General features: G+C 38.9%; 1 protein-coding gene across 1 annotated transcript in view; it reads left to right on the forward strand.

Annotated features, from left to right (window-relative positions):
- Positions 1-13,783, forward strand: part of LOC122538830 (dorsal-ventral patterning protein tolloid-like) — a gene marked incomplete at its 5' end in the record, with an annotated part of 383,300 nt that overhangs the window by 138,223 nt on the left and 231,294 nt on the right. Inside the window, one exon of the mRNA XM_043673269.1 lies at positions 9,016-9,022. Coding sequence (XP_043529204.1) covers positions 9,016-9,022 — 7 coding nt within the window. The remainder of the gene's footprint in view (positions 1-9,015; positions 9,023-13,783) is intronic.

Here is a 13,783-nt window from a genome sequence, read left to right on the forward strand (position 1 = left end):
GTCAGTCGTCATGTTTTTCTTATTTCGAGGATTCTGTGGACATTGCTTTTCAGGGAATTTCGTATGGGTTTCTCTTTCGTGCATGGTATCACGAAATATAGAGAGTGGAAATATCTCGTACATCAAAGTAGTCTTTTATCATGATTGGCGTCTGATTGCAAATCATGTAAATTCAAATTACATCTAATACTAGAATTATCGAAGTGATCAAAATGCGAAATGTTGGAAATTTTATGGATGTGAAATAGTGTATTTTTGAAGATTTAAATAATTTTTCGTAAAATGTATAAATAAAAGCTATTCTGTTATATTATAAAGACTCGCTATTTTTTTTTTTTTTTGCTTCAATATAAATTTGGAAATTTTCTTCTTTAATCGTTGATAGTTTTAATGTTAATAGAATATTGGAAAAAACTTGGAAAAAAATATCTAAGATGAATTATTTTTCGAGAAATCTGGTAACCGTGCAGATTAGCTGCATGCTGTATCATAATCATGCGATATTCTTTAAAATCAATATAATTATACTAATAAATAATTAATTAACACGTTAATAATTAATAATCGATATAATTATATACAATTTAATATAAGGTTTTAATAGAAAGAATGATTTGCTTTTTCAACAATGAAAAATCAAAAATGTATAAATGAAAAGGAAAATTTTGACGTGACAGTTTTCAAGTCTCGCCCTTTCCTTTCAAGTCGCATAAACATGTTATATTTTGTAGAGCCATATAAAGCAAACGCTTACAAAGCGTGGCTAGTACCTTGCAAATGGTTCCGCGATTAAAAGCAACTATCGTGCGCAGGGAAATGAGAACTTCTCCGCGATTTTTGTTCTTTTTTTTTTTGCCCGGTGAGCTCGCAATAATGTAACTAGTTAAACTCTCAATCTCGCAACCCTTTGTAGAAATACTTGCTCCTGCTGTTTTATTTATATTTACTGCGCTGTAAAATTAAAGAAATACCTGTAGCAGTTATTGTATCAACAGTAGCTTACTGCTTGTTGTCACTTATAGGACAATGTAAATGACAACAATTGCGCGCGAATCCAATTTGAAAAAGAAGCTGACAAATGAAGAAAAGAGGTTAAAAATTTGCAAATAGAAAATTTGCAAATAGAATGAGAAATTAAACCGAGTTAATTAAAACGAAGGAAAATTAAACTAGAGTTTGTAGATAGTGACACGCATCGCATTAATGGTTACTCATTCGTTCCTTTTTTTTTTTTTTTTACAAATTTTTCAACATTCTCACAGTTACCTGGAAAATCACGGAAACGTTTCAAAGCGTTGAAGTGAAACTAAATTATGCGGAGAAGGATAGTGAATACATGAAGTGGGCCGTAAATTCATGGCACAAGTGGCATAAAATGAAAATCAAGAATGACAATATTGCTTTGGTAGCTCCTTGAGAAAATCGAGTTTGAAACTTGTCAAGTATACGTGAACTTGGCTAATTTCCAAGACAGAGGTAGACAATTGGCAGGAGATAATTCTACATTTACGGACAAGTCGAAAAATATGGAAATGTTTCTGTGTAAGACCTCGTTTGGAGAATATAGTATTTGAACGTTGCCCATTTAAAATTCGCTTTTAAAAACGAGATTTCGAAAGAAGAGCTTTTAATTTACTTTCACACTTATAAATAAATAAATAAATAAATAATTTCCTGACGTTTCCTTCTCCGACCGAGAGAATCAATCAGATTTATGCATGACAGATTTTCAATTTCAATTTTTCTCCAAAACCAAACCTCCAGTAAAATTCTTCTTCCATTCTTGACATTCTTTTGAATTTCGAATTGCGAAATCTTTCTTCATTTACACTATTGGTTATGATTTATGATGTACACTGTCAAAAGTTTAATCATTACATGTGTTACGAAAAGAGCCTCGATTTTTTGAAAACAATTTCATTCAAGAATGACGGGTTAACAGGAGTTTCAAATACCGATAACATTTCATCACGTACATGAGGACTTTCAGAAGTGACTGTATATGTTTATTATGAAAGGGAAACGTTCACTTCTAAATTCCGTCGTTATATATCCCGTCATACAGAGATGAGAAAAAGAAAATATTTACTATATTTAATCTGATATGCATATAACATCTATTTATTTTACACTCTTTTACTACTATTAAATAATATAATATTTATTTAATCTAATATACATATAACATCTATTTATTTTACACTCTTTTACTTTATATATAATAAACGATTGATTCAGTCTCCTACCGGACCGTCACTATTATCGTTCATTTTCGCATCGATTGTTTCTCGACACGTCGGAGCCGAAACAGCCTCTTTAACGAGGAAATCGGTTGTTTCGCGCTGGTGACGCGTTATGCAACAAATGCACAGTTCGATTAATTGGGGAGGAAGGCCGTGGCGCATCAAATATTTATACGTACTGCGGATTTCACCTAGATCGCTGGCCGTCATTTCGTTTCTCTCTCTCTCTCTCTCTTTATCTCTCTCTGCCGTACGCAGTCGACAAAATCGGCAAATTTTCCGCCAAGTCACGCGTAACGTCTGTAATATCAGTTCGTGGAAATACATCGCGAGTGCCAGCGAGTACGTACGTACGTATCTCTTTCTATAAACCAGGTGACTACTCGGCGAATAACGAAGACAAACGAGTGTTTCAATTTGTTGGAACGCGAAAAAGCGCGCCGCGAACTTACGCCAACCTGGACATCCCGCCGCGCGTTTTTACACCGGCGGGCGAGCGTCTCGTTTTCGTTTCCGGTCTCCTCGTGCACTAGGTTATAAAACTCGCTTTTTTTTCTTTCGACATTTTCGCAGCTATAGTATTTTCATCGTAAACTGTATTTAATTATTTACGAAACAACGGAGTGGCTAGTGCTAATCGAATATTAGAATCTCTCGAAAGTCAAACTGATGAAATCCATATGTTTTGTCAGTTATGTTTTTCATTAATTTCCATTGCATAGATGCAGGATCGATATTTAATATCTAAGGAACGTTTCTACTTCCGTTAGTTTATATATCGGAAATTGCACGAATAATTCAAAGAGAGCGTTATCATCATTTTCCTTTGCTTTTTAATCAATTGAGGTTGATCAATACGAAACAACTCCTTTGTGGTACTCTGTTTGGACATTGGAAAAGGAAACTAATCAAAGGAAATGTGAATGTTGGTTCGATTGTTGCAGGAAAAATTATGGAATCCGACATGCACGCAAAATACTAAAGACTTCTTTTGCATGTAATAAATGAAATATGTATCTTTTAATTAAATCAGAAGTGTACCAATACTATCATATAAGTATATCTATTTTTCTTTCATTCGTTCATCCATTGTTCCGAAAATAAAACACACAGACACACATCGCGTAAAGAGACGCTGAAAAAAATATAGCTGATAATACCTAAATACATATTTGGTAAAACGTGAAGCATTGCTTCCAAAATGATATTCCAAAAAGAGGCGCCGATATTTTTTTGATTCATCGTACGTGGCCGGCTCCCGAAGCTTTACGATCAAAAACGAAAGCACGGGGAAACGATCATACCGTGTCGCGCGACGACGTGAGCTGCGTCGGATGCACGATTCCCGGAGCAGAGAGAGAGAGAGACCGCAACGAAACGAGCAATCGACAGCCGGCTGAAACAACCACCGAGAAGTCAGCGCCGAGTAAAATTTCACTGAAAGTCTATGCGCTCGATAAATTTTGAGCGCGAGGGCTTCTTTCACCTTTCATCCGGCCGCTTCCGCTCTTAGGTTATTCCGACTGGCGTTACACTCGAGACGTCGACCCTTTTTAAATATTGCCGCGGCTCTGACTATTTGATGGTAAACCGGATACACGCCACGTGTACAGGGAGCGTCCACGACGTGCTTCGACGCGACAAGTATCACGATCGAACTCGGTGGACAATCAAAGAAGCTCTCTCGATTAATGTTTCAACCAAGCTCGGGTCCTTCAGCCATTTGCGCTGGCAGCTGGTACGCGGACCATAACGAGTGACCGAACCGTATAAAATAATTCATCGCTTTCTCTTTTCTTTGGAACTCGTAATGTTATTGAACAGTAATAAACTTATCATTTGTTTTGCCTTACATTTAAATATATACTTGAAAAAATGTTGCAATTTGCTTTTAATCATTTGGCAATGACTTTATTATTTGATGACTTATTCGATGAAATCGACCATTCATACATCCGCAGCCTCATAGCGTTACGATTCTAAGAAAGATTATTTCAACCCACGTTTGTTGCAATGTTCGATTACAAGTTCGATTACAAGCTCTTGAAGTTCGACCTCAATTTCTCGAAACATCCTTTTAGTATTTTTCATTCGACAATGTTCGACGCGAACAAGGAGCAATACACGCTCGCCAAATTGTTACCAAAGAAATCGTACGACCAGAGGTTAATTACTGTCAAAATGTGTGATATCGTTACAGGCGATAAGTTTGAATTTCCATATTCGTGTCCTCGAACCTTAATCAAGGGTTATGCGTCATCGTCTTCATACACGGAATTATTAATCTTTATTTGGAAATATGAACTAGGAGCGAAGCCGTGAATGGGTATCAGAATGTCCCCCGCAGCGCTGATAAAGCATGGAACCGTCCACAATGTTCTAGCCATTAGTCTACGCCAACTTCGTAGGTACTTAATCTAGGTATTAGACTTAGCGTCAAGACGTGACATGAAGTTTCTCCTATTTTACACAGCGGGTAATGCCGCGGGAAAACGGCGCTGGCTTGAAGTTTAGATGCAAATATTCTCAACGATTTCGCGATGGTCATTCAGTTTTCACAGCGAAAAAAGGACGCGGCGTGTATGTATGTGTGTCTATTACAATGTTTGGATTTCCTGGCGAGAGCCCTGATATATTCTTTCAATCGTTACCTTGTATAGGAAGCATTTAAAAGTCAGCGATAATTTAAAAATTGTCTTACAGCTAAAATTTATGTCCTCGATAATCGATCGTGTCTCTGTTGAATTTATTTTGCATGATTATCGTACGTACGAGATGTCAATTTGTAGTTTGAATCTTGATAATTTATACACAGTTAGATCGCTTAAGGGTACGTGAACACTTATTTCTGATCAGGCGTCATTTAGTTACGAAAGTAGAAATATTTAATTACAAGTAGAAATATTTGGAATGATTTTTAGATATTTATTGGAATACAATGTTACAAGATAACGAGCAACCAGTTTCACGAAATATTTTCGCTGCTCTTAATTTAATATTGTAGCTCGTTACGGATACATTTCATTAATTAATTAATAACATATTCATGATACACGTGTGGAGCGTAAAAATAGATAGAAATCGCCGAACGATAAGTTCAGGAAATTTCTTTCCTTTTTCGCAGAAATAAGGTAATTTCTGCAATCACAAATTTACGCGAGTTTTATGCCTCCGTGCTTATCAGCAGATAACAGCAGACTGAACAAACAGCCGTGGCTGAACACAAACATTAGTTGAAGCTTAATCGAGTCAGAGACGATTCTGACTAAGTTCCTCATTTTATCAGCAGGCCAACGTTTTCCGAGTTTTTGTAAACGTTTTCCATTCCGCGTGCTAGTTTTCAATATTAAAACTCTTTGAAAATTAAATCACTTCTTGATTAACAAGCCTCCCGGCGAAACAATAAAAAACATTTTATCGCATTCGCCAATTTTTTTCTCCAGTCTACCAATACTACCAAAATCTACTTCGTTCATACTTTCGCTACTTCATTCAATTCGAAGTGAATCTCACGGAGTCATTTTTCGAGTTTTGTAAACGTTATCCATTCTATACATTCTTCTCTTATATTGTTCTTAATTCTCCGATGATTAAATCATTCTCCCTAGCGAGAAGTGTTTGCCAATTTTCTTCCATCAATATCACTGAAGTATACTTCGTTCGTCTCTCTGCTATTTTACTCAGTTTGAAACGAATAACACCGAGTCTTTATTTTTCGAATTTTACATTCTTCTTCTAAATTGTTGTTGATCCTTTGATTAAGATTAAATTATTTCCATTGAATTATTTTTATTTTTATTTCATTGATGCTATTTTTACTGAAATTATTTTAATGAAACAATAAAAAGTATTTCATTGTGTTTACCAATTTCCTTACAATCTACCAATATCAGTGAAGTATATTTTGTGCAGTTCGAAATGAATATCACACAGTCTATATTATTCGAATTTTGTAAACTATTTATTTATTCTCCCAAGCTGTTTTTAATCATCCGAGAGTTATTTCTTATTTAACAGGTCCCCAATGAAAGCATAAAAAGTAATCATTAACTTCTTCTAAATTTCTTCTAGACTAAATCACCCATTTTTTCATTACTTCGAAGTGAATGTCACTAATTCTATATTCGTAATAACCCACAGATTTAATCAACCAAGAAAAAGAACAATATTGATTGTCACTTGTTAATTTCTCTTAAAATTCGTTTAAAACTAAATATTTGTAATCGCTCCAAATATTTATGATCCAAAGCAAATATTACAGAGTAACCAATTCTAAATTCGTAATAACCAAAATATCACTGACTCTAAGTTCGTAATAACAAGAATATAGCCAGCTAACCTAAGCGAGAAAGAACGATATTGATTGCCAACTTTTTTTTAAAAAAAATATACGCGACGACGAACGTCGTCGCAAAATCTTCTAGCAAGATCAGCCAGCGGATGTAATGGATCGGCAAGACGCCTAAAAAGCATTTCATTACGATCGTTAATTTCTTCGAAAATTCTTCCAAACGAAATACATGGCCCCTTTTTTCATCACCTCGCTCAATTCGAAGGCGACTATCGCCCAGTCACTGATTCCAAATTCGTAATAACCCGAGGATTCAGCCAGCCAAGAAAGCAGGCAAGGAAGAACGATATTGATTGCCAGTTTTTTTCTTGAAAGTAGACGCAAAATCTTCGCCGGTGGGTGCCACGGATCGGTAGTATGGCAACGCCGTACCACCAGTACATTTGTTTGGGGCATTTGTGTCCAGAAATTATTGCCACGTAATGTCCGTCCGGCGAAAGTTGCGCGAACGGTTGGTCGCTAACGTTCGTCGTTTTTGCAAGGACAACGGGGATTCGGCCAAAAATAAAAGCTATCCACCACCGCGTGGCTCCGGCAATTATCATTAGTTGCACGCGCGCGCGCGAGGGAGCCAGCGTGCGTCGCAGCGACATTTCCGGCGGAACAGAGCAAATTCGGGCTGGAGAACCCGTTCGGCGAGTCGGTTTCTTTTTCAGCGAACGAAATCCGCAGGATCCCGATGGACGGCCGATAAGAAGTTCCTCGTCGACGAGGAAAGTTGATCGTGCCTGGAAAATTATGTCCGCGCCCGCGCCTCAATTAAGGAGACGAAGTTAAGCGACCCTGGGACACGGGGACCAGTAGCGAGTTAATAATGGGCATCTATGAAAGCGGCCGCGACTCTGTTCCTCCTCTCCGGTGATTTATCGCGAACTGGCTTTAACGCGACCGGGGATCTCGCTCGGCTCGGAAATTTTATGCGATCCTGCGCGTACCGGCTGCGTCTAGAGATGGGATCGAGCACCTCACAAGTAGCTACGAACTTCTACCCGTTGGACTCGAACTCTTTCTAGCTGTCTCCGACGGTGATATCCAAGTGACGGGCTCAGGATCGGAATTGGGAATAATTTATGCCACGCGAACATCTTTCTGTCGATGAAATAGTTTAGTAATAGTTAGTAATCATTGATATGATATCGTAACGCATCTACTGAAGATTTTTGATTAAAAAAATATATGTTTGTACAAGTTATAATGCCTCAGATAAAATTATAATTGTAGAATAACAGGGGAAAGAAACTGTAACTGTGTAATAATTAGAACGAAATTTAATTTTGTAGAATAACTTGAACGAAATTTTAGTTATAAACTCGAAGAAAACTTGTGACTGCCTAAGAGCACTATCCATCATCAAAGATTGCTAAATACTGAATTTTTTCAGTACTACGAACTTCGTAGTTTGTATATAGTTAGATTTTATCTAATTTGTGTTTCTTTATTCTATGATATCTATATATAGCTATTATACTGAAGCATTTTCCACTGCGATAATAGAATAATTATTTAAATATTCCTTCTGTTTCGTTTGTACTCATATTTATTTCCTGCACTCGTGTCAAGTTCTAGAGTTTTGTACAAGTTACTTTTAGTAGGAAATGACTTCGTATAATGCCTTAGATAAAATTATAATTGTAGAATAACAGGGGAAAGAAACTGTAACTGTGTAATAATTAGAACGAAATTTAATTTTGTAGAATAACTTGAACGAAATTTTAGTTATAAACTCGAAGAAAACTTGTGATTGCCTAAGAGCACTATCCATCATCAAAGATTGCTAAATACTGAATTTTCAGTACTACGAACTTCGTAGTTTGTATATAGTTAGATTTTATCTAATTTGTGTTTCTTTATTCTATGATATTTATATATAGCTATTATACTGAAGCATTTTCCACTGCGATAATAGAATAATTATCTAAATATTCCTTCTGTTTCGTTTGTACTCATATTTATTTCCTGCACTCGTGTCAGGTTTTAGAGTTTGAAACTAGCTTCTGTAAAATTAATACATTCTACTCACTCAATGTATCTTTTGCATACAACAAGTATTATATATTTTTCATGTGTATTGCATTCATGCATTGTGCTCATTAAGTGGATATATATATTCAATGCATCATATTCATGGATATTTTCACTCTCGAGTAGTGTTCGAAACGAAACTTGACTCGAGTTGAGTATATATTGTGTTTAATTCCATCCCTAGCTACGTCGAACGTCACAGGAAACGAGGCGGCAGGAACGTTCGAGCGAACAAATTTGCAAATACCAGCGAACCGGCGATTCGCATGAGTCTGATTTAAGGAATGCAACAATCGAGGCAATAGAACTGACGTGGGTATTAAGGACTCGAAGGCCGACGAAAATTAGGAAAGTTGCAGAAAGAAGAATGAGGTGCATGTGGAATTGATATTTCAAAAGAGTCACTGTGTCGAGTCACGCGAGTCGTGCGATGAAAGAGAAACGTGGCTCGGCGTATAAAACGCCAGAGCGTTTTGCAAGAGCTTGGTCTCTTTTATGCACTTTTCCTTCCCCTCGCTCCTTCCATCTTCGTCTCGAATGCGAGTTTCCACAAGAAATGAAAATTTTTACGATAATTCGTTACCTCGAAGTTTCACGTGGCCTAATTCGCCTTCCCGAGATTGATCGTTCTTGATGTACAACTTTTCTTTCGATCTTTTCTTTCCCCGTCGTTCACATTGCATTATCTTGGTTTTCGTATAAAAATTTATAAAGTAATATACACACTGTAGCGAGATGAAATTTTCAGCTGACGACATAAAATCCTTTTACTTTCGATCGTCGTGCAATTCGAAATTGAAAAGTTCGCGAAGTTTCAAGAGTAGTGCTACGACACGTACGCCGTTTATTAAACAGATATTAGGAATGTTAAAATATGGAGAGAATGGAAATTAGATATACTAAAACCATTCTGAGGAAAGTTTCGAGGAAAATGGCATCGACTTACGTACTATTTTGTACGTGCAACATCATTTATTTAAAAGTCGTTGTGTCCATTATTATATAAAATTCATTTATTCTAGAAAATCTCTCTTCAAAATTTAATCGAACGAACATCTTCGACGTTTCTACGCGTTTCAGCTTTTGTTCCCTTGTCTTCTGTCTCGAGTTTGCCCGCTGTCCTTGAAAATTCGTTTAATTCTCCGCTCGAGGATCAGATACCATTCGATTCGCGTGTCGACGGCGATTCTACGCTCCGTCAGGGTTAATCGCGGCGTTGTTCAGCTTTCGTGGCCGTTTTCGTTCGCTTTCTGAAAGATTGCCAAGCGATGCACAACACGGTGTCGTTGAACTTGCCGTTGGTTCAGCCAACGTTGGTGACGCAACGCGACATCCGACAGGAATACATGCCCAGTCGCGGAAAGCGAGCATGTGGGCAGACGAAGGTGCAGCCGAAGCTGCGCGACGCGGCGATTTTCGCGCGGGGGCGAAGTTTGAAGGATGATAGGTCGCTCGAACTCGACAATTTTCGCGGAAGTTGCGACAGTTTGTCTACGTCGCGCTATAGTATCGGGTAAAGTTCGCGGGCACGAATAAGCTGTTCCATGCCTGGTTCTCGCAATCTCGCCCATCGCGCCTTATTTTCTTTGGCCCCGCCGCGGAAAAACATAGCGGCGCATTAACCACGCTCGCAGTTATTTCAAGAAGTTTAAGATCTTAAAGCTGCCTCGCGCAAAACGCCTCCTCCCCGCCCAAGTTTCCGTTATCGTAACTTCTTTTTACCTTCGATATTTACTGTTCCTCTCTCTCTCTCTCTCTCTCTTTGCGAACTACCGCCTCTTGGTGTAGTTTGGCTTTGCACATTCAAATCTACGCGTTTCAGAGGCGTGTAAAAAGATCGGACCTCGTCGTCGTTGTCATCGTCACGATCGTCGTTTCCTCAGGGAAGTATCGTTCCGAGGAAACGAACACGCGGAGGATGAAACGGTGGAAGAGGAGGATTCTTTCTTTAGTGTATATACGTGTACGTGTGTATGTGTGTGTGTTTGTGTTTGTGTGTTTGGTCGGAAAAAGAAATGATTAGCTGCTCGGATACGTGCTCGGTAGCGATCGACCGCATCCGGCGCATCGTCGGAATAGATTCGAATTTTGTCTGGGCATTGGGAGTGTGGCGGCAACGAACGAGAAAGAGAGAGAGAGAGAGAGAGAGAGAGAGAGAAAGAGAGAAAGTCGTGATTGCTTCGGCCGGAAGTACTTTCCCGGGGTAACGTAGAATGGATAACAGTCCCAATAAAATCTAATTTAACCTGGGAGTACAAACTAGGAGATGATACATTTTGTGGTCGACTGACTCGAAGTTGCGGCGTAACAGACGGAAAATAGGTCCTGCGAATGTGCTTGCTCTCTTTCTACATACAAATATACAGTGCACTTTTGTCCTGCCTCCTCTCGCCCTTTTCTCGGTCAAACGCTGTCAGAAAAATGTGTTCCACAGACGAAAATCGGAGAAAGATGTTATACAAACGCGTGATGAAAGAATTATAGGGAGGGGGGAAAAAAAAAAACGATACACGAAGCGAGCGATAACGAGTCAGTTTCTGGGGCACACTGTATGAATACTTGCATTTAATAGTAGTATCGTAATATTTCTGCAGCTCTCCAAGATCGCCTGACCTCTCTCCATTAGACTTTTATCTTTGAAGGATAAAGTGTACTAATACGCGCGACGAACCAGTCCGAAGAATTAATTATTCATTCGTCGATTTAAAGCAGGTCAAAATGATTTTCAACGAGCAATATGTTCAAGGAATGGTGAACGTTCTTAAACGAAGTTGTTGTTGAAACGTAACCTTTTTTTTTTTGAGTCTGCTGGCAAAGTTATGCCGGAAAAATGAAGGACATATACATATGTTGTACATTGTACATAATACAATAATAATAATGAACACCGTTTTGTTATAATTTCGTCGCTTGTTAATTATAATTTGTAATTATAATTTGTTGTTTTGGTAACCATGTTTCCAACGATGTTTGTTTCACATTAAAATACTCGTGCGCATATATTTACACGCAAAATCGCAGCTATGGACAACACGCACGTAGAGGCATTCCGGATAAATAGAAACAGACAGCGATTGCACATCCCACGGGGCTATTATAGCTGTTCGGATACGATTGTAATTGGCAAGTCCATATCCTCAACACGTAATATCCTTCCTATCCGTTTCCTGATCCGGCTTTCATTAATTTCTATTTCCGCGTCGGTCTACGTCCATCTTGGCAACTCCAGATACCCAGCAATCGGTTTAACGACCTCCTCCATCCAAATTCGCAAATATGTTCGCAATTTTATAACCTCCCATCGATCCCTCGTTTCCTTCCGTTACGAACTTATTCTTCCTGCTAGATTTGCCGTTCTACAAAGAGAACCGTCCAACAGAGGATTTGTTGTCAAAGTGTTTTCGATTAATCGTTCACGGTGCAATGGGTTCATCCTCTGTCGATGGACGGATGGGGCAACGTGCTGTTGCGCTGCTAAGTACGCCGATAGAAAGGAAATTATTTCGATATTTCAGCTTCCTCGAGAAAACGAGATATAGCCTTCCTTTGTACATTCGTTCTAATAATTTCGGTCCTGCAGATATATTATCGGCGGAAACGTTTGTTTTATCGCGAATTCGCGTAATCCCTCGACCATTGGAAAGAGAATTCAACGAAATAGAATGAAACGTCAAATTAAGTAAATTTGCTCTTCAGTCTCGCGCCCGAGGCATCGGTCGTGTTTCGAAAAAAAATTCTCAACAAGAAACGGTCTGACAAATACCTGAAGAAAAACGCGCCCTCGAAAGAACGAGCACAAAGCCTGTTCGTATCTGTTTGAAAGTCAAAGACGGTCGGTAAGCGGCTTTCTCAAATTTTTCCTTCCCTCGTCGCATGCAAATTATTTCGCCGAGGCCAAGTCTAAACGAAGGCGATGTTTTTGCGTGAATTTATTAACGAAACTAATTGCTATTGCTGTAAGAAGTAGCGGCATCGGCCAATCTTCTGGCACGCGTGATTAATCGAGCCTAAGCAAATCCGTAATCCTTCGTGCACTAACGTCATTAAAGTAACGTTGACATAGTAACGTGTTGCATCGAGTGACGTCGGACAAAAATAATCTTAACACGACTCACGGAAGCATAAAATTTCCATCAGCGACATTAGAATTGATTATGAAGAAAAAAAAACGTAAAGAAGAACGAAAAAAATCATTCGAATCTCTAAAAATGCACTGTTCCGCGTCTATGAAATTTCTAAGGAAAAAAATTACGAATTGTAATTTTTCCCGTTTCCTTGATAACGCTCCGGCGTTAATAAATAATCAATACCTCGTATTTTCGATCGTTTCCCACGCAGACGTAATTTTTCCGATTCATTATTTGTTATTTCGCGGAGAAGCCAATCTAGCGGCAGTATCAATCTAACTAGTTCGTGACATAACTGGAGACTGGAGTAATTCATCGACGTTGAGAACTGTTTCCGAGGGATCTCGGGGCGAAAATGAAGATAGATATGGTTATGCGGCATGCCGGGCGAGAATAAACACTCTTTCGAACAGCTGGGGGTGTGGCAGGGCGGCGGAGCAGTGTGTAACTTGAGTTTCACTTAATTTTAATTGGATCGCAGAAAGCAATATCGAACGGTATGGTTTAGAAATTTAATTAAGAGCAGCGAGTACAAGTTAAAGAGGTTTTAATTAGATGGCAAGCTTCTGATGAAAAGTGTTGTAAAGTTAAAGCTTGCTATTTTCGGTTCACGGGCCAATGTTAAATTAGTTATAATCCAATTAGCTTAAAAAAGAATTCGACGGAATTCGCGCGTGCTCCATCCCCCACTTCCCGCGCCCTTCTCTCCTTCTCGCCACCTCTCTCTCATTATGTACGGAACGTTTTAATTTGCGAACGTCGATTCGTCCTCAAACGACAGCGACGGAAAAGAAATTAGCGGCGCGTTTTATCACCGAGAGGATAACATCGTGTTCGTTAATTAATTTTTATCCACCCGACCATCAATTCTTCCCCTTTCCCCCCGCCAGGGGGGGGGGGGGGAGGAGACACGCGTCGCCGAAAGGATCGCATTCGCCATTCAAAAGTGAAATATCCCCGCCGGAACTCAGATATTCTCGCTTTTCCTGCAAGAGTCGTTGCCATCCCCCGTTCCCTGCAATGTATCACTTCGAACGACC

This window comes from Frieseomelitta varia, unplaced genomic scaffold, assembly GCF_011392965.1.
Source record: "Frieseomelitta varia isolate USP_RPSP 00005682 unplaced genomic scaffold, Fvar_1.2 scaffold_180, whole genome shotgun sequence".
Lineage (NCBI taxonomy): Eukaryota > Metazoa > Arthropoda > Insecta > Hymenoptera > Apidae > Frieseomelitta > Frieseomelitta varia.